This window comes from Giraffa tippelskirchi, chromosome 13 (assembly GCF_054371585.1).
Source record: "Giraffa tippelskirchi isolate mGirTip1 chromosome 13, T2T-mGirTip1v1.2.pri, whole genome shotgun sequence".
In the NCBI taxonomy this organism is placed as follows: Eukaryota; Metazoa; Chordata; class Mammalia; order Artiodactyla; family Giraffidae; genus Giraffa; species Giraffa tippelskirchi.
Window position 1 is genome coordinate 5,915,391 of NC_137287.1, and position 20,976 is coordinate 5,936,366.

The 20,976-nt window shown below is 45.8% G+C and overlaps 1 protein-coding gene across 1 annotated transcript; it reads right to left on the bottom strand.

Moving 5' to 3' along the window:
• Nucleotides 1-1,886: 1,886 nt before the first annotated feature.
• On the bottom strand, nt 1,887-16,473 carry LOC145531956 (NXPE family member 3-like). Its single transcript, XM_081556022.1, has 7 exons — nt 16,270-16,473; nt 15,099-15,260; nt 10,676-10,790; nt 6,248-6,969; nt 3,867-3,940; nt 3,548-3,760; nt 1,887-2,864 (listed from the first exon to the last, which is right to left on the bottom strand). The coding sequence occupies exons 1-7, from the start codon at nt 16,272-16,274 to the stop codon at nt 2,332-2,334; spliced, it is 1,824 nt and encodes a 607-aa protein (XP_081412148.1). The 5' UTR covers nt 16,275-16,473; the 3' UTR covers nt 1,887-2,331.
• Nucleotides 16,474-20,976: the final 4,503 nt, after the last annotated feature.

A 20,976-nucleotide genomic window follows, 5' to 3' on the forward strand; every position in this document is an offset into this window, starting at 1 on the left:
TTTTCAGATTCTTTTCCAATATATTTTATTACAAGATTTTTTTAAAAAATGTTTATATATTTATTTCTGGCTGTGCTGGGTCTTTGTTGCTGCACGGACTTTCCTCTAGTTGCGGCAAATGGGAGCTACTCTCTAGTCGTGGTGCGCGGGATTCTCATCATGGTGACTTCTCTTGTTGCAGAGCGTGGGCTCTCAAACACTTGGGCTTCAGTAGTTGCGGAATGTGAGCTCGGTAGTTACGGCCCCCCGGGCTCCAGAGCACAGGCTCAATAGTTGTGGCACTCAGGCTTAGTTGCCCTGTGGCCTGGGGGATTTTCCTAGATCAATGATCAAACCCACGTCTCCTGCATTGGCAGGCAGCTTCTTTACCGCTGAGCCACCAGGGAAGCCCTACAAGATACTGAATTTAGTTCCCTGGGCTATACAGTAAGCCCTTGTTGTTTATCTATTTTATATATAGTAGTTTGTATCTGCTAATTCCAAACTCCTAATTTATCCCTCCCCCATCTTTCCCCTTTGGTAACCATAAATTTGTTTTCTATGTCTGAGAATCTGTTTTTGTTCTGCAAACAAGTTCATTTGTATCATCTTTTTAGATTCCACATATAAGTAATATCATACACTGTCTGTCTGGGCCAACTGCAGTGGGTGGGGTGGGACTGAGGGACCCACCATGAAGCGGTTGGGGGTTAGCGTTGCTTTGTTTCCTATGGTCACAAGATGTCTGCTCCCTCCCAACACCATAACTGCATCATAGGAGGTCAAGAAGAGAAAGAGAAAAGGGCAAAAGTCCCACCAGCCAAGTCTCTCTGCCTGTTAAAGAGCTTTCCTGAAGCCCAACTCAGAAATGTAACATGGCATAGCCCCTAGTTGTGAGGAAGTCTGGGAAATGTGGCTTTTTCACCAAGTACTTTTTTGAGGGGATTCACATGCAGACTTTATTTACTTTCTAGCCTCCATAACACACTAGGTTCATCTTACAGAAAATAAAAATATGTGAATTTAAAAACTGATCTGAAAGAAGGAACATAATAATTGGACCAGAAATACAGTCCCTAAGGAAACAACCGTAACAATGCTTAACTTTGGAAATGTGATTTTCCCTAATGTAATTAATTCCTGTTTATGATTCATGAACTGTTCCTTAATTTTCTGCTGCAATACAATTCTGTACCATTAGTGTAACAAGCAGAAAATCTCCTAGCTACCCTGTGTGCACAGAGACTTCCTATAAATATTCCTGTAGTCAGTTTCATTTGCTTTGCCCAGGATTCGCTGGTTGACTGGGTGCCTTGATTCATCACAGGGCAGATTCTCAGGAAGCCTTGATCACCCTTAATCGGATTCACACTGGGGCTATATGGACACAGTGGCTCCACAGCAGAAATTTTAGTGAATGTAGGGGACTTCCCTGATGGTCCAGTGGTTAAGGCTCTGCGCTTCCACTGCTGGGGATGTGGGTTTGATCTCTGGTCATGGAACTAAGATCCCACATGCTGTGTGACACAGCCAAAAAAGGTTTTTTTAGTGAATGTAAAAATATGGGATACATCGCATTTCTCTGTTTCTTTCTCTAATATTATAAAACGCCTAGACTTTAATGCTTAGGCAGGGAATGGGAGCCAGTACACCGCAGGGATTCTTCTATAACCTGATTCTCCAACATTTCAACCATATCTATTAGAAAATAGCTGCTACATGGTTCACTGGAGCAACAAGGGTTATCAACACATCATCTATGGATTCCCTGTAAACAAAACAGCCTTCATCTTTTATTAGCACTAACATCCTCACACAAAAAAGCGGGGCTGTGTTCCGGCTGTTCATTTACCCCACCTGAGCATATCAGTTCACTCTCTGGACGGCAATCAAAGATTTCCTTGTTCATATTTTGGTACTTTTTCAGTTTTTCTACAAAGAACATATATTACTTTTTACAGTTAGGAGACATATTTTATTTTACAAATCAATCTATAAAAGTCTTTATATAGAGAGTCAGGCTTTCCACTTGGATGGCCTCTGATAACTGAAATGGAACCCATCTCCTATCTTTGCAAGGCTCCTTGACGTTCTAAACAGAAAGCCCAAAACGGATCGTCACAGTGCTCATGCTCACTGATGGAGCAGGTGTTGCGTTCTGCCCCCGAACTGTCATCCCCTCCGCGCGGCTTTTCACGTGGGGACAGAAGCTCTCAAGATGCATTGGAGGACTGCCAGGCTTCCTGCATTGGAGGGTGGTGAGAGGACGTACTGACAGCTGAGAGGAAGGGCTTCCAGGCTTGATCATCACACCAGCTTCTTCATCCACAGCCCCAGAACCGGCAGGAGCGCTCAGGTGGGGCAGACGTGGGAGAGCAGGAAGTCCACCTCGTTTCGGACGACGCACCTCCCCGGGTGGATGCTGTCGGGCAGGGCCAGGCTGGAGGTCATTTCCCAGGCGTCCACAAAGGCCACACGGAGGTCGGCAAAGGCAGCTCGGAGGAGGCGGTTCACCTGGAGGGTGAACCAGTCGCTGCCGTACACGGACTTGTAGCCGGTGTTGGCCAGTTTGATGACCACCAGGGTGCGGGGCTCCCGGGCCAGCAGCGCAGCTACAGCGGCCCGGACCCCTGCCAGTCGTTGCACGAAGATGGACGGAGGGAAGGTGGTGAAGTGGGCACCCAGGCTCAGCACCACCACGGTGTGGGGGCCCCCAGCCAGGCCCCCCAGTTCCCGGACCACGGAGTGCAGGGCAGCCACAGGGGTGCGAAGAGAGCGCAGGGGCCAGCTGTGCGCGCGCCAGTGCAGCACTATGGCCCGGGTGGGGTCCACGGCCATCAGCGGCCCCGTGTGATACGTGGTGTGTAGATCCACCGGCTTCAGGGCTGCGCGGAGGACGAGAGAGGAGGCTTAGGGGTGAATACAGGACCCCGCACCATCCTCTTGGATAGAATGCTAACAATAGCCCCCACTTCCCAGGACGTAAACCTTCTCCCCCAAGCCCTAGGGCTGCCCCCGGCTCAAGTTTTCAGGGTTGCCAAGGATCTCCCTATTATCTATCCAAACTCCTATTCAGTCTGCTTTTAATTCTCTGGCGTTTAATTCTCTATGCTGGTTGCCTTTCTCCTGAAACCTTCCTTTCTTGCCTCCTGTCACACAACATCATCCCATTTTTTCCCTCCCTTTCGGGTCATTCTTTGCTTGGTTGTTTCTAGCTCTGTGTCAGAGCACACAGCTGAGTGAACACACTGGGGCTCTGGACCCTCTGGCCCGAGCCTGGTCATCCCTGGGAAAGGGCATAAACTGGGCAACCAGAATCTCTAGCCTGAGGCCAGTCTTCAGGATGAATCCAAGTGGGAGTGCTCGGTCAGAAAGCAGGGAGGGACAAGACATCACAAAGAGAGGAGACGGTTCCCAAAGAAAAGTCAATGGAACAAAATGCTCCAGGGAGCTGGGGGACCCAAGAACTAGGACTGGGTCCTCAGACTTGGTAACCAAGAAGCCCCTGGCAGCCTTCTAGCTCAGGGGCAGCAGGCCAGTTCTGCCCTGTCCCCTCGCGGCTGCTCACCAGGCACGGTGTCACACAGATACTCCCACCACTGCCGGAGCGTGGAGTCCCCCATCATGTGGACGACGTGGCCAGCCAGGCAGCCCAGGATGCTGTCAGGGGTGGAGAAGGAGCGGCCGGAGCAGGACAGCGAGTGCCACACGTTTTGGTGGTAGAATCCAGAGGGCCTCGGGGCTGGGATCCCAGGGTGGCAGGGTTGCGGAGGGGACAGGACTGTAAGCCATTGTTCACGAGCAAAACAATCAGTGAGAATACAGGAGGCTAAGGCCACGGCCCTGAATCAGGGCTGCCCTTCCCACCAGCTCCCGGGGCCACTCACCCAGACTTCTGTTGTTCTCCTGGGCCACCCAGATTGGAGGAATGCCCTGGGGGAGGGTCTTGTTCGTCACATTCCTGAAGAGAAACCAGTGGGCAGAGGGGAGTGTGTGATGAGAAGGAATCCTGGGCTGATGTGAAGGAGGGGTCCTTGGAGGAAAGGAAGTTCTCAGGGGTGAAGGTCATCTGTCCAGTGTCAGGGCTCCTGGGATACAGCGAGTTAGGGGCCTGGGGAGGGACTAGAAGCTGGAGGTCAGGCATCCGGGTTCTTTGAATTTCAGGACCTCAGGGATTGCATCCGTGCAGAAAGCAGAATTGTTTTAAAATGTACCCTGGGGACTTCTCTGGTGGCCCAGTGGCTGAGACTCCTCACTGCTCCCAATGCAGGGGGCTCAGGTTTGATCCCTGGTCATGCTGCAACTGATGATCCCACATGCTGCGACTAAGACCCAACACAGCCAAATATATAAATAAATACTTTTTAAAAGGTTGTTGTAAAGAAAACAACTGACCTTGGGTTGCAAATCCATGTCCACTACACACTTGCACATGTGTGGTTGTCCGCTGAATGCCCGTCTTCGATGGGCCCAGTCTTGGCTCCTGAGGGATGGGGTCCTGCTGCCCTGCTCTCCTGTCCAGGACCCCCAGGACCCTGGACAGTGTCTGGTATAGAGAGGTGGGTGTGGGGGTTCCGCTCAACAGCAGCAAATGCCTGAGAGCAGGTTCCCAGAGCCGACAGAGCCTGCTGTGCTGTCCCTGATCTAAGCACATAGCAGACAGTAACTTATTTGAACCTCACCGCAACTTGACAGGGGAGGTACTAAAGTTATCCCCCTCTACCAGTGAGAGACTGGAGGTGCAGACAGGTTAAGTAGCTTGCCAGAGATCTCACAAATAGAAGCTGGAGTATAGTAACAGGTGGAGCAGGAATTTGAACTCAGGCAGTCTCACTCCAGAGACAAATGGTCTTTACCTCAAAAGATGTCCTGAGATGGCTCCTGTATTGAATCTTAGACTTATTTCCCACCAATCAATGCAAAAAAGGATGTGTGGTTATTTTCTTCTGACCAAAGGGAGTACAAAATTTGGTCTGGAAAGAACCAGGTTTCCTGGTGCGTAATCCTAAATGCTGTGGTTGGTGGTGGTTTAGTTGCTAAGTCGTGTCTGACTCTTGCGACCCCACGGACTGTAGCCCACCAGGCTCCTCTGTCCATGGGATTTTCCAGGCAAGAATACTGGAGTGGATTGCCATTTCCTTCTCCAGGGGATCTTTCCAACCCAGGAATCGAACCCAAGTCTCCTGCACTGCATGCAGATTCTTTAGCAACTGAGCTATGAGGCAAGTCCCTAAATGCTGTGGGAAGTCACTAATCAATGCAGAGAGCCTCTGGCGATGGGTGTCTGATGGAGCTGGCACCTTGGGGGTCTCCAGCTCAGCTGCCTCAGTGCTTCAAGCCCACCTGCCTCTGCCGTCCTCAGAGCCAGTGGGAACCTCCATGCTCCCTGGGCCTCAGAGCTGCACCCCTCCTCCCACCTGCCCACCTCCACCTCTCCCACAGCTCCTTCTCCCCCTCCGCCTCCAGAGCGGGTGTCCCTCCCCCTCTGCCCTGCCCCCAACCATCCTCTGGGACCCTGTTTTTGCCTCCTTCCCCTACTATCTGTCCCAGAGACCAGATGCCCAGCTGCTCCTATCTTTAAAAATGCGTCTTTCCTCCCTGGGGTCTCTCTAGCCCAGTCCCAGCCTCGGATCCCAGGGGCAGAAGCCAGTCCAGTTTCACTGTCTCCTCCCCATCACTCCCAGTCTTGCTGGTCCCAGTCATCCCCTGGGACCGAGGACGATTCTCAGCTTTGATTTCGCTTGGCTTCTGGGCTGCAATCTCTGCCCCACTCTCACTCAGTGGGCTCGCATCCATCCCCCCTGCTCCCTGACCACACCTGCTGGTAATTTTAAATGGACACCTCTCCCTGCAGGCCATCAGCACGGCAGAGGGGCCAGGACGCTGCTCTTTGGCAGGAGGTCTGCAGGTCTCCTTCAAGCTTCAGCTCACCTGTCACTTGCTCTGACCATCCTACACCAGGTGGGGCGCCCTTTTCCGAATCCTTAGACCCCTCACCCCTCAGTGCATGCTGCAGTTAAGCACTCAGTCAGTGCCTGTTTTAAAAGGTTCCATGTCCCCTCACTGAAAACTCCTAGAGGGCAGGGATGCCAACCATTACCTAAAAGTTTTCAGCACTTAGCATCAGACCTGGTATATTGTAGGTTCTCGGAAACATGTTTAATAGAAGTGAGTAGATGAATGATAAGGGTACGGGCTCAGGCAGAATGACCACAGGGACTGGTTTCAGGGGTTGGGGCAGACATCCGGACGACACTGGGTCTCTTACCGTGCCAGCAGGGCCTCCTCGTGTGGTGTGGTCACATTCCAGTAGTGTCCACTTGAATGTCCTACCAGTGAGTCACAGGGCAGGGTCGGAGGTCGAGCACAGAACCAGAGCTCACCTGAATCTTCATCCCTATAGTGACAGGTGCCCTCTTCCTCCCCAATTAACAGGGGGTTAACATTGCAAGTCACAGTTTCTTCGTATCCCGTGGGTCCCCGGAAATAGCCTGTGAAGTCAACCGTGGCCCACTGGTCTCTCCAGATGCCCCGCAGGACCCTGACCGCCTCACTGGAGTGGATCAGCCGTACGTGCACCTGGGCCTGCCCGGCCCAGAGCAGGGGCAGGGTCAGCAGGTACGTGCCGTTCCCCAGATCCGTGACGTCTCCGGGCACGCCTGCCTTCAGGCCGGGACCCAGCAGCTGTGCCCGAAACAGATCCCCACCGTGGGCCTTGGGCCTGCCCTGGTGGTCTCTGGCGATGAGGACGGCCTCCAGGTAGCCTCCCAGGGCGTAGCTGGTCTGGGCAGGACTCCTCAGGTGGTAGGTGGAAGTCTGGGGGCTGGTGGAAGCCAGAAGGTCCCCCCCATCTCCTGGGGTCAGAGGCCAGTGCAGAAGATGGGTCAGGCCTGAGAACCCCTGGGGGAGAGAGCCGGACGACTTGTGGGCAGGGCGGGGCCCTGGCGGCAGAGGGACGGCGTGGTCAGGCCAGGAAACCCCGATGTAGATCTGTGGGCAGAGAAAGAGGAGCCCATCAGTGGTTTGTGTCTCTTCTTCCGGAAAGAAGTTCTCAGTTCACCAGACTTAGTGCCTGGTGGTCTCAGGCAGAAATCCCATCTGCCCTGCTTCATGCTGCCCTGACCTGAAGCTGGTGTCTGAGCCACTATCACACACATCTGCAGACACCACTTCGTGTTGATTTTGTATTTTTTAATAATTTTTATTGAAGTCTAGTTGATTTATAATGTTATATTAGTTTCAGATGTACAGCATGGTGATTCTACATATTTATAGATTATACTCCATTTAAAGTTATTATAGGGACTTCCCTGGTGGTCCAGTGACTAAAGACTACACTCCCAATGCAGGGGGCCTGGGTTCAATCCCTGGTCAGGGAACTAGATCCCACATGCTGTAACTAGGAGTTCACATACCTGTGACTAAAAGATCCTGCATGCTGCAACAAAGATTTAAGATCCTGCTTTTAGGGGGAAATTAGGATTTGTTAAAAAAGAATGTAAAGGAAAAGATGACATGTAAAGGCTGTGATGAAGGAGAGGAAAATGGACTAATCTTAAAAGTCTGTTAGAATATTAGAAACTTATTTGAAGCTTTTTGAAATGATTAGGGAACAGTAGAGAGGAAGATAACACCGGAGATAAACCCTCTTCTGCAAAGAAAGTTGTGACACAGAGAAATAACACACTACTCCAACACTGAAAAATACAAAAGCAGAGGAAAAGCATACGTGTTAGTTAGGAATTGCTTTTGGCTGTAGTAATAGATACTATAGGACTTCAGTGGTGTGAGCAAAGAAAGGCTTACTTTTTTCACAATGAGTGTCTGGTTCAGTTTCTTAAGGAAGTCAGGGCAAGGTCTCTGTGATTCCCTTGGCATTTCTCTCATGGTTCCAAGAAGACTGCTGGAGCACCAGCCATCATATTCACTTCCGGAGCAGCAGGAAGAGGGAAAGCAGAGCAGCCAAATAGCTTTTAAAATCCCACCCAACAACTTTTGTTTGTAAATCATCGATCCCTTGTGCCTGCCATGGAGTCTGGAGGTAGAGTCCTCCCCCTTTTCCCTGGTAGTAAGGAAGAATGGGAGCATATTTCTCAAGGCTAAAATGAGGCATAAGCCTTGAAGCTACAAGATGTAATTTAGAGATCTGCTGAAAGTGAAATCAGTGGGGCTGAGAGAGAAACTACAGCCAGGAGGCATGTTTCACGTGACAAAGCAATGCTCTGTCACGTGAAACATGGAAGAGGAGGCCGCAGTCTTTGAACCGAGCACAGAGGATGCCTACACACAAGATGCGGTAATATATTTCTCTCCGTTGTGCCATTTGCAGACCCCACACCTTATGCAGCAACTGAATGTCTGGACCATGGAAGTTGATGGGGAACAGGAAATCAAAATACTTTAAACAGACATAACAACAGGGGATGATGGGCCCCTCAAGTGAGATCTGATGACGAGAGTTTTGTTAATGCACATTTCCACATTTTTCAAAAAGAAAGGAATGTCCCACACCCCATTCTCTTGTGAAGGAGGCAGCACACAGATGTGGGTTTCCTTAGGAAACAATCACTCTCAGTGGGAGAAATTTTCCAATGACATTTATTCATTTATTTGATTGTGCTGGGTCTTTGTTTCCGCACTCAGGCTTTCTCTAGTCGCGGCGAACAGGGACTACTCTTCATTGCGAGGCACAGGCTTCTCATCGTGGTGGTGTCCCTTGTTGCAGAGCACAGGCTCTAGGTGCACAGCCTTCATTAGCTGCAGCACGTGGGCTTCAGTAGCTGCGACTTGGGGACTCAACAATGTGGGCTCAGTATTTGTGGCGCACTGGCTTTAGTTGCCCGCAGCATTTAGGATCTTCCCCGACCAGGGATCGAACCCATGTCCCCTGCGTTGGCAGGCAGATTCTTACCCACTGCACCCCCAGGGAAGTCCTCCCAATGAAATTTAGGTTCATAGGTTGTAGGTGTTGGACAACCAGTGCAGGCCAATGGTGATTCGATGAGGCTGAACCTGAGAAGCTTTTCTCTTCTTTGCTCCTCACCTGGCTTCAGCTCCCTCTAAAGTTCAGCTTCCCTCTTTGGCAGAACCACAGACTGGGTTGTGATAAGTACTGGGCTCTGGGAACACTGTTTTCTGGGCTAACTGCTCAGAGGGATGGGAATTTGCTGTCATGTTCTGACTTCGGGAAGTGTGGGCCTGGTACAGTGATCATTGTAGAGTCCTGCTGACTCTGCAACTCGTTCTTGTCCTTCTCTCTCTTGCTCTGGGGGGTGTACGTGAGACCGTGATTCTCTATAAGTGTGTCTCTCGTGCGGATCCAGGCTCTCCTGCATGTAGGTTTCCCGGGGTCTAGACTTGGGGGAGCTGTTTATGTCAGACACTGTTGTTGCCCAACCAAGATCTCATTTCGGTTTGGAGCAGAATGTAGCCACAGGTGACACATTATTATCATGCAATATATAAGATATAATAATATATCTTTATATAAAATATATTAAGATTTTATAATTGATCAATGAAATGTGATAATCATCTTAGAATTGATCAAATATGGTATTTGCAACATATATTATAACCAAAGGACTACTATTCAGAAAATAGGAAGGATGGTCACAAGTCAACATGAAAAAAAAGTTCAATAGAAAAATATGCACAGTGTATGAATAGATAATTTACAGAAACAGAACTATAAAAATAAAATAAAATATAAAAATAAAATAATCAGGAAAAAATGCTCAACTATGTTATATGATCTAGGAATAGTTTAGCTGCAAATTAAAGAAAACCCTACACAAAGTGACTTAAGAATGATTGTCTTATTTTTCTCACATAACAAGATGTCTGAAATAGAACATCAAGGGTTAAACATACTTATTATTATTAATTCTAGGAGTCTTTTGGTAGGTTTCTTGGGGTTTTCTATGTAGAAAATAATATCTTCCATGAATAGAAAGTTTTATTACTTCCTTCCCAAACTGTATACTTTTTCTTCACTTGCCTTATTGCACTGGCTAAGACTTCTAGTACAACATTGAAGGGAAGTTTTGAGAGCAGACATCCTTGCTGTGTTCCTGATCTTTGGGGAAAGCTTTCAGTCTTTCACTATTAAGAATGATTAAGTAGATTCCTTCTATTATCGTAAGTATATTCCCTTCTATTTATAGTTTGCTAAGATTTTTAATCATGAATAGATGTTGAGATTCATCAAATGCTTCTTCTGCATCTATTGAGATGATCATTTGTTTTTAAAATGGTGGAATATACTTACTATCTTTGTTGATGTTTGAATGTTGCATCAGCCCTGTACACCTAGGGTAAACCACTTGGTAATGATGTATTCTCCCTGGAATATTTTTTAACTAAAAATTCATTTCCCACAATAGATACAGGACTATTCATGATGTATATTTCTTTCTGAGTCATTTTTAATTGTTTTTTGTCTTTCAAGAGATTTGTTAATTGCATCAAAGATTTATAATTTGTTGGCTTAAATTTGTTCATAATATCTCATTATTATCTTAATATCTGTAAGGTATGTATTGATGACACCTCTTGAATTCCTGATATTGATAATTTGTGTTTTTATTCTGTTTTCCTGATTAGTTTGTCTAGGGGACAGCCTTCTCCTTCTAGATGAAAGTAACTGGTCCAGGTTCTGTGGATGGATGGGATAGGCGGAAAGAACTATACTTACACAAATTGCAACGACTGATCCCACAGCCACAATCCTGGGCCACTTGAACCGTCTGATGAATAGGTCTGTGGAAGCTTGGAGTTGTTTATTAGACATCTGGTATGTGACCAAGACCCTAGGTAGATAAAAGTGTAAAAGTAAAAGGAGTGACGTCATAAGCATGATGCAATGTGAGTTTCCTACCATTTCCCCACCAAAGAGCAATAGTTCTCTAACATCACCCATATGGCTGAGAGGGCTTTTGTAGAAGTTTGGGTGTTCAGTGAAGAAGTTCCAGCACACACTTGGGGCAATTATGATCCAGCAATTCTCGTATATGTACAAAAACATACACAAGAATGTTCATAGTGAAACCGCCAATTGGTGTTTCTGGGGGTCTCTGAAGAGCTCTGATCCTTTATGTCTCAATGCAGAAAAAATTCAGTGAGAGGTAAAGTGGTAGATAAGAAGTGAATTATTAGAATAAGACTCTTGTGAGGCTTACAGGTGGGCGAGTGAGAGGGTGCCACCCAGAGAACTTAATGGGCTACAGTTTTATAATCAAAGGAAAAGTGTGGAAGAGGAGAAAACCACTTTCTTCCTCATTCTTGGGTAGACATCATGCTTCCGTCATCAGCTCCTCTTCTAGGTGGGGAGGGGAGTGTTTTTGTCCCTACATGGTCAAACCAGGACTTTCATGGTGCTGTGGAAAAATCATTTCAGGTCTCAGTACAATGAGCGCCTCTTGTTTTGAAATGTCACCTTTCATAAATTATTGTGTGTTTTTTTAAGTATTTATTTATTTATTTGGCTGTGCCAGGTCTTAGTTGAGGCATGCAAGGTCTTTAGCTGTGGCATGTGGGATCTATTCATAGTTCCCTGATCTGGGATCAAATCTAGGCCCCCTGCATTGGAAGCATGGAGTCTTAGCCACTGAACCCCCAGGGAAATCCCCGTAAATTACTGTTTTCATGTGTGCAGAGACCATGCTCTAAGGATCATTAACTTACTGAGCTCACTGGGCATGTGGGGCTCATGCCGCCATTGTTTTATTTTTGGGGGGCCATGTCTTGTGCTTCTGTTGCATGGTTTTGTTGCTATGAAAATTTGCTTTTTTTAAATTTATATTTGGCTGCACTGGGCCTTGGCTGCTGCACACAGCCTTTCTCTAGTTGCAGCGAGTGGGGGCTACTCTCTGGTTGCAGTGCTCAAGTTCCTCATTGCGTTGGCTTCTCTTGTTGCGGAGCATGGGCTCTATAGAGTGTGTGGGCTTCATTGGTTGCAGTGCACAGGGTTAGTTACTAACTAACCCTGGTAAAGAGAGACTCTTTACCACTGGACCACCAGGGAATTTCAAGCCTGCTTGGTTTTGTGGTTAAGCAAACCTACTTTCTTGAATAATCATTAATAATCATCATCGTTATTATTATTAACCATTAATAATCATTAACTTACAGGGGTCTTCCATAATTTTTCCTACTTAAAATCCTCTAGTGGGATTAACTATTTAATCACCTACTCGTTCCTATCAATAGCAGCCTTATTCATAATATTCCCAAATTTAAAAAAAGAAAAATATCCACCAGTGGAAGAATAGATAAGCAAGTCTGGGATATTCATGCAATTGAATACCACTTAGCAATAAAAAGAAAACAATTACTGATAAATCCAACAATATGAATGATTCACAGAAAAAAATCTGGTTGAGTGAAAAAGAACAAGCACAAGAGGTTCGTGTTATATGATTCCTTTAATAAGAAATTCTAAATGAGATAAATCAATCTATGGTGATAGAAATCAGAGGAGCAGTTGGCACTGGTGGAGGGGTGACTGGAAGGGGGCATGAGAGAAGCTTATGGGGTCCTGAAAGCCCTTTATCATTATCTGGGTGATGGCTGTATGGGTATATACATTTGTCTGAATTAATTATACTCTTAAGATCCGTGCGTTTGACTTTATATAAATTATACCACAATAAAAAGGATAAAAAAACAGGATAATAGAAAAGACAAATAAGTACATTCATAAAACTATTGACTAAATTCCAGGCAATATCAATATCTAGAGGTGGTACATTGGGTAAGATTAAGAGATGTGAGAGTATGTTAAAGTATTCTTATGGGTTCAGGGAGAAATAGAGAGATATTGATAAGATAAATCAACAGGTGTAAGTAAACATAAGAAACCAATATAAGACTAAAAATAGAATGTAAAATGTTTAAATCTGAAAAATATTTGATTCACCTATTGAAAAGTAGGGAAAGAGGAAAAAAAGAAAGTACAATAAATGAGGAACTTGAAATAAGTTGGAAGAAACAAGAAACTATCATTGCAATAAATATAAATAGGTTGAGGTGGAAGAAGAGGGTGTGACATTAGGAGAGTAGCATTGTCTACACACTACCGTGTGTAAGATAGACGGCAGGTGGGAAGCTGCCGTATAGCGCGGGGAGCCCAGCCAGGCGCTCTAACTGGAGAGGTGGGAGGGAGGTCGGAGAGGGAGAGGATATATGCACACATATAGCTGATTTACTTCCTCGTACTGCAGAAACTAACACAACATTGTAAAGCAATTGTATTCCAGTAAAATTTTGTTAATGTAAATAAGTTAAGCTAACCAATTAGTCAGAATGCAATCAAGAACATATACTCTTGGGACTTGCCTAGCGGTCCAGTGGTTAAGACTCTGTGCTTCCACTGCAGGGGCGTGACCCTGGTCAGGGAACTAAGTTCCCACATGCCTCAAGGCCCAGCCAAAAATAAAATTTGAAAAAAAAAAAGAACATATGCTCTCAGTGAACATCTCACTTGCCCAGAAAACACAGAGAAAGAGCCAGGTTCACCACACCCAACCTCTCAAACCAAAAAGTATACTTTCATGGAGGGATTGTTTTCTTCCTTCTTTGAGGCTGGACCCCAGAGAAGGGCAGGATTAAGTGGGGACAAAGACAGGCGTAACCCTATGTCCTGCCTTGGTGGCTGGTAACATGTTTAAGTAGGGCAGGACCAAGTACTTGAGGAAGAAGCTGGAGAAGGACCTGAGGGCCTAGGAGCGAAGCTGAGGGAGAGTTCAGAGGGCTACTTACATGGGGCAAATGGGGATGAGGGCTCTTTAAGATTGTCTAGAACTAGATATATATATAGAGAGAGATATAGATATATAGATATAGATATATATCCATTGGAATCCTGGCCTGGAGCTTGAGAAGCAGGCCTTCCACTGCCCACCCCTGAATCCTGGGAGTGGCAAAGAGCTCATGCTGCCAGATTCGGTGACACCCTGGCTATTTATGAGGATGGGGGACCAGCAAGCTGGAGAATAGACCAAGACTCCTTGACCTTCTGCATTCATTTCTGCCTCTCCTCTAATCCAAAGCATCAAAGAACTCTGGGCCAGAGGGTCATACAGCAATTGAGTAGCGTCACCAATGTCACTGTAATTATCCATAGTATTGATTCCAACAATGTCCATGTGGGTACTGAGTAAGTATATGAGTAAGTATATACATGTGTGCGTGCTCAGTCTCTTCAGTCGTGTCCTATTCTTTGCAACCCTATGGACTGTAGCCTGCCAGGCTCAGTCCATGGGATTCTTTAGGCAAGAATACTGGAGTGGGTTGCCATGCCTTCCTCCAAGGGATCTTCCCAATATGCCAGCACAATTAAAATTATGAGGTCCCATAAAAATGTAAAGCAAGAGCAATGGCAGTAATACAGTAGTAGCAGCAACATAAGGCACCTGGGAAGATTTTAGCTTCCACCCAAATAAGGATGGAAGGCAGGGAGAAGTGAATGAAAGAGATCCAGTCCCTCAGCTGCTATTACAAACTCCAAATATGCTCCCATTTTCCTTCTTGTCTTGAAACACAGGAATCTTAGCTCCTAAGTTCTACCCACCTACTCACCTCCCTCACTTCCATTTAAGCACCTAGAAATTCTACCTCTGCTTCCTTGTACTTGTAATGTTGGACAGACTTCCTTAAAGTAAGAAAGCTGCCCACAGTGCTCTAATAAATCCGGTCTTCCTACACTGTCTGCTTTCAGAATTACAGCATCATGTTTATCCAACATCCTAACAACCCTAAAGCAAATACCAGTGAGAGAATGTAACCTGAGACAGAGCCAGTGATCTCTTCTCCAGATTCATAAAGCAACTGCTGCTTATTATTTTTCCCCTTTCAGCCCCTCTTCAAGAAGGAAGCTTAAGTCCTCCTCAGCACTTACTTCCTGGGGAAGTGAGAACCCAGGAATCCACACCATCCTCCCTTAGAAATTCCAGCCACCCTACCACTCAGTTGACCCTTTTCACCCCTAGGACTAGGTCGCAGGCCTCATTTTCACCCCAGCACAGCCCCAGGACCGAGGTAGGTACATTCACTTAGAGAAGACTGCATAGTTACAAGTGATGGTCAGGGCAGAATCAGTTTGATACCATAACACAAACCACAAAGGGACACCAGCAGAGAAAGCCATCTCAGGGAAGCCTGTTCCGCTGATGGATGAAGTCACTGCCTCACGTAGACCTGAGCTCACTGTTGGAATTTTGGTGGCAATCAGTGTGCATGGTTCCCCAGCCAGCGCTGTATTCAGGACCATCCGGACATTGCTGTACATCAGGCAGTGGTCAGTAGCAGCAAAAAGGAAAAAGGGAACCATAGTGTCTGGGTCCCCTGCCACCACCCAATGTCACCTTCCTCTTCCTTCTGGCCTAGTTCATGTATAAGAATGAGCACACAGGGATATCATGGCATGGCCTACAGAAACAAGGGTCAGCTATGAGCCTGTTGGTACAGCACCAAGTCAGGGATGATGCCTTGCCATCATCCCTGACTCTGCCCGGTTGAACACTGGCTAGTGGCTTTGGCAGGCAGACACCTAGTATCCTATCCTCTGTGCATGCATGTTAAATCACTTCAGTCATGTCTGACTCTTTGCAACTGCATCAACTGTAGCCCACCAGGCTCCTCTGTCCATGGGATTCTCCTGGCAAGAACACTGGAGTGTGTTGCCGTTTCCTCCTCCAGGGGATCTTCCCAACCCAGGGATCGAACCTGTGTCCCTAAAGTCTCCTGCATTGGCAGGTAGGCACTTTACCACTAGCACCACCTGGGAATCCCTAAATTCCCAGATAGTCCAAATCTTCTAGAAACAAAAGATCCATCCTATCCCTCTCCCAACCACAAACCCACTCCCAGTCCTCCTCTGGTTTACCCGTGCTAACTGTCACCTCAGAGGCCTCTTCCTCCAGTACCTTTCTCAAGGTCTCAGCACTATTTTTAAACTGTTGGCCATTTTCTCCAACCCGAAGCCCTACCCAGTTCTGGTTTTCATAAGTACCTGAGACTCCTGTCTTCCTGACCACTCAGCTGTGGATATGACCCCATGTCCTCTTTGTCAAGCCCTGTACATATCACTTTGTCAAAAGCAGGCACCACATCTTGTGACCTTCTTTGTATCCCACACAACACCCAGGACAGTAATTTGCCCAGATTGTGATTTCCATCCACACCAATTGCACGACAGATAGACTAAGTGCCCTGTTCCCTAAACCTGAGTCTGCCCAGGAGTCCACTCCCCCAACCCGCATTTCCTTTCTGAAGCCTAAGCCCTCTTACCTCATCGCAGGATACCCCTCGACTCTTGTTCTTTCTCTCCGTCCTCTGCAAAACCCCCAAAGGCCTGTTTCCTTTCTTCACAGTACCTCACAGGATAACATCTTGTTGATGCTACGGCCACTGGCAAAGTACAGCCTCGCCACACACGTGGATGACATGGCCAGTCAGGCCCCCAGAATGAGGTCAAATGTAGAGCGAGGGCAGCTGCAGTAGGAAAGACAGAGCCATGCTCCTTAGCAGAATAAACTCGGAGGCTGAGAACACACAGTCAAAAAGGAACGTGGGAATAAGGCTGCAGCAGGAGGAAGTTAATCACCATAGAACACTGTGGTCCAAACCCCAGACAAAGAGGAATGACTTCCTCTTCCCACTCACCGGGGAGCCTTTTCTACTGATGTCTGAGGAACCAGGCAATGCCCTGGGAGAGAGCCATACATCTCTTTTCTAGAAAGAAACTAGACTTGAAGTCCATACCTAAGCAGATGAGGGAAGTGCAGGGGATGGGATATGGTGCTCTTGCTTGAAGACTCAGTGCTTTCCCCACCAATTTTCTTTGTCTTCTATGTAGCACTCAGTACTAAGAGGAGAGAGGTGGCTCAAGCTGGAGAAGGATTCCAAACGCCGTGGCTGCAGGAAATGGGGGAGAGGTTGGGAGAAAAGAGAAATTTTAAATTCCAAGGTTCGCATAGAACATTATTTCAATTCTATTTCCAAAAGATATTATGCAAATTATTTGATTAGACCAGATAAGAACAATTTACAAAGAAAAAATTCAGAGAGCAGAGAGGGTAGTACACAGGCATACCTCATTTTATTGCACTTTGCAGATGCTGTATTTATTACAAATTAAAGACTGGTGGAACCCTGTGTCAAGCAAGTCTGTTGGTGCCATTTTTCCAACAGCATTATATTTTGGTTTTATTTTTTAATACAATTTTTCAAGCTTACACTTCAGTTAACAGCCATTACAAAATACTGGCTATATTTCCTAAGTTGTATAATACATCCTTGTAGCCTATCTTACATCCAATAATTTATACCTCCCACTCCCCTATCTGCCTCTACAATGCTACCCCCCACCCCTGCCACCTCTGGTAACCACTGGTTTGTTCTCTAATCTGTGAGTCCAGTTCTTTTTTGTTATATTCACCAGTTTGTTGTATTTTTTAGATTTCACATATAAATAACAGCATACAGTACTTATCTTTCTCTATCTGACTTATTTCACTTAGTGTGAAGTGAAAGTCACTCAGTCATGTCCGACTCTTTGTGACCCCACGGATTCCATGGAATTCTCCAGACCAGAATACTGGAGTGGGTAGCCTTTCCCTTCTCCAGGGGATCTTCCCAACCCAGGGATGGAACCGAGGTCTCCCAAATTGCAGGCAGATTCTTTACCAGCTGAGCACTTAGTGTAATGCCCTGCAAGTCCATCCATGCCACTGCAAATGGCAAAATTTTCATTCTTTCTTATGGCTGAGTAGTATTCTATTGTGTATATATACACTGTATCTTCTTTATCCATTCATCTGTTGATGGACACTGAGGCTGGTTCCATATCTTGGTGACTGTAAATAATGCTGCTATGAACACAGGGGTGTGTATATCTTTTCAAATTAGTGCTTTTTTCCCCCCAGATATATACCCAGGAGTAGAATTGCTGGGTCATGGAGTAGTTGTATTTTTAGTTTTTGAGAGACCTCCATCCTGTTTTCCACAGTGGCTGCACCAGTTTACACCCCAACAGTGTATGAGGGCTCCTTTTTCTCTTCATCCTTGCCAGCATTTGTTATTTGTGTTCTTTTTGATGACAGTCATTCTGACAGGTGTGAGATGATATCTCATTGTGGTTTTTATTTTCATTTCCCTGATGATTAGCAATGTTGAGGATCTTTTCATATGCCTCTTAGCCATCTGCAGTTCCTCTTTGGAAAAGTGTCTGTTCAGTTCTGCCCATTTTTTAATTGGGTTGTTTGTTTGGTGTTGGGTTGTATGATCAGTTTAGATATGTTAAATATTAATTTATTATTGGTCATATGATTTGCAAATATTTTTTCCCATTCAGTAGGTTGTCTCTTCATTCATAAAAACTTAGACACTCTTTGACATAAATCAAAAGGTTTTTTTAGATCCATCTCCTAAAGTAAAGGAAATAAAAGCAAAAATAAACAAATAGAATCTAATTGAGCTTGGAGAAAACAGTGAGAAAAAAAATTTGAAGAGACAATGGCTGAGAATTTCCCAGAAATAAAGACACAATGAGGGGCATGGATCTACTGTCTCAAATATCCCAACAAACTCAAAACAGAAATTTTTGAAAAATCCATACCTAATCACATTTGCTTGAAAATATAGGAAAATCAAATGTAAAAATAGAGAAGAAAAAAATAACCAATGCCAGGAAGGAAACAGAGGCTATGGCTACAGGCTCTGCAAACATCAAAATAAGGGAATATTGCAAACAGCTCCATGCACATAAATTTGACATCTGAGATGGGGTAAACCAATTCATTAAAAAGCACAAACTAGGGACCTCCCTGGCTGTCCAGTGGTTAAGAATCCACCTTCCAATGCAGAGGACATGAGCTGAATCCCTGGTCAGGGAACTAAGCTCCCACGTGCTGGGAGTTTACAGCACAGTCACATAATAAATAAATAAAAATAAATTTTAAAAATCAAGGGACAAAACAGCCAGATCCCAGAATGGGTTTGGCTTTGAAAAAAACAATTGCATAAACTCTTGAAGGACAATTGAAGAAATTCGATTATGAACTGGCTATTAGATGAAAAGAATCTAGTTTTGGTTATATAGAATCTACTTTTGGTTATCCTGATTTTCAAAGGTTTATACTGAAATATTTGAGGGTGGAACATCATGATGTCTGAAATTCATTTGAAAATACTTAAGCACATGCATATAAAGTAAAGAGTAACATGTTTATATGCTGATGGGAATGTGATGAAAAGAAGGCTGTTGAGAGGAAAGATGATTTAGGAGGAAGAGGGAGAAATTGGCTGAGTGATTATCTTGAGTAGGCACGAGGGGATAAGGTGTAGAGATGAAGTCGCAGATGGGAGTGTGGAAAGTTATTGCTTCATTTTGTTCAAGAAAGTAGGTTAGGTCATCAGCTGAGTGTGGGGATGCAGAAGGTTTCAGGAGAGAGGAGAAATACAGGGGCGCTAGGGCGGTGGCTCAAACTTCAGTGCACGTCAGAATCGCCTGGAGGACTTTTTGAAAGAGACTGAGCTCCTCCCCGTGTGTGCATGCTCAGTTGATCAGTCGTGTCCAATTCTTTGCAACCCCCTGGACTATAGCTCACCGGATACTAGAGTGGGTTGCCATCTCCTCCTCCAGGGGATCTTCCAGACCCAGGAATGGAACCCGCATCTCCTGCATTGGCAGGACTCTTTTACCACGAGTCACCTGGGAAGCCTGAGCTCCTCCTGATTCTGGCGGTCCCGATTCCAGGAGTCCTGGTTCTGTAGGTTTGGGGTGGGACCTGAGAAGCTGTATATCTAACAGCTGTATATCTAAGCTGCAGGTGATGCTGATGCTGCCGGCCTGGGGATCACTTTCTGAGAACCATTGTGATTACTGTGCAGCAGTAGGGCCCCCCTTGATGTTTGTGGTCAGACTCTAAAGTGAGAACAGTCAGTGAGAAAGTTGAGAGAGAACTTTTTCTCCAGGCATGTTCTGATGCACAGGTGCAGTTGCGAAAGAGGCAGAGGGTTGAACGAGCCAGAGATGATCACCAAGATCATCACAGCGCCGGGTGCTTCTTGTCTGTATGTGTATGTGTGCTCAGTCACTCAGTCGTGTCCGACTCTTTGCGACCTCACAGGCTCCTCTGTCCATGGGGACTCTCCAGGCCAGAACACTGGAGTGGGTTGCCATGCCCTCCTCCAGGGGATCTTCTCAACCCAGGAATCGAACCCAGGTCTCCTACACTGCAGGCAGATTCTTTACCGTCTGAGCCACCAGGTTTCCTGGGCCCTCTTATCTCTGGGCCCAGCCCAAATGAAACTGCCTCAGAAGCATCTTTCCTGACCATCTAATCTGACCATCTTCCTCCTCCTCACCATCTTGCACTTTCATATTATATTTTCTTGCAGAAAAATTTTCATTCTTCAGAATCTTATGTGTATTTATTTTGTTATGTGTTTCAGAGCCTTTTCACTGGAGTTTATGCACCACGAAACAGGAATCTTTTTGTTGTTTTTGGTCACTGCTTTGTTCCTAGAACCTAGAACAATGCCTGGACACCACAGGTGCTATTTACTGATGAAAAGTACAAAGAAAGAAGAAAAAGAAAGGAAGGAAGGGAGAGAGGAAAAAAGAGAGAGAGCCAAGGAAACACAAATCATTACACAAGAAGCTGAATGATAGTATTTGTTTTGACTACGAAGAGGAAAATATTTATATAATTATAAAATATAAACACAGATTACTATGTCTAAGAGGCTGGGATGGTTAGATAGTATCACTGACTCAATGGACATGAATTTGAATTTGCAAACTCTGGGAGATAGTAGATGTCAGAGGAGCCTGGCATGCTGCAGTCCATGGGGGTTGCAATGAATCAGATACGACTTAGCAACTGAACAATCAATTCAGTTTAGTTGCTCAGTCATGTCTGACTCTTTGCGACCCCATGAACCACAGCACACTAGGCCTCCCTGTCCATCACCAACTGCCGGAGTCTACCC

Excerpts from the sequence above, each read along its gene's own strand:
- LOC145531956 (XM_081556022.1), bottom strand. Across the intron at positions 6,970-10,675 it reads GATCAGTCGTTGCAATTTGT|ATCTACATCGGGGTTTCCTG; the intron begins GTAAGTATAGTT and ends CTCTGCCCACAG. Across the intron at positions 3,941-6,247 it reads GAGGAGGCCCTGCTGGCACG|GAATGTGACGAACAAGACCC; the intron begins GTAAGAGACCCA and ends GTTTCTCTTCAG.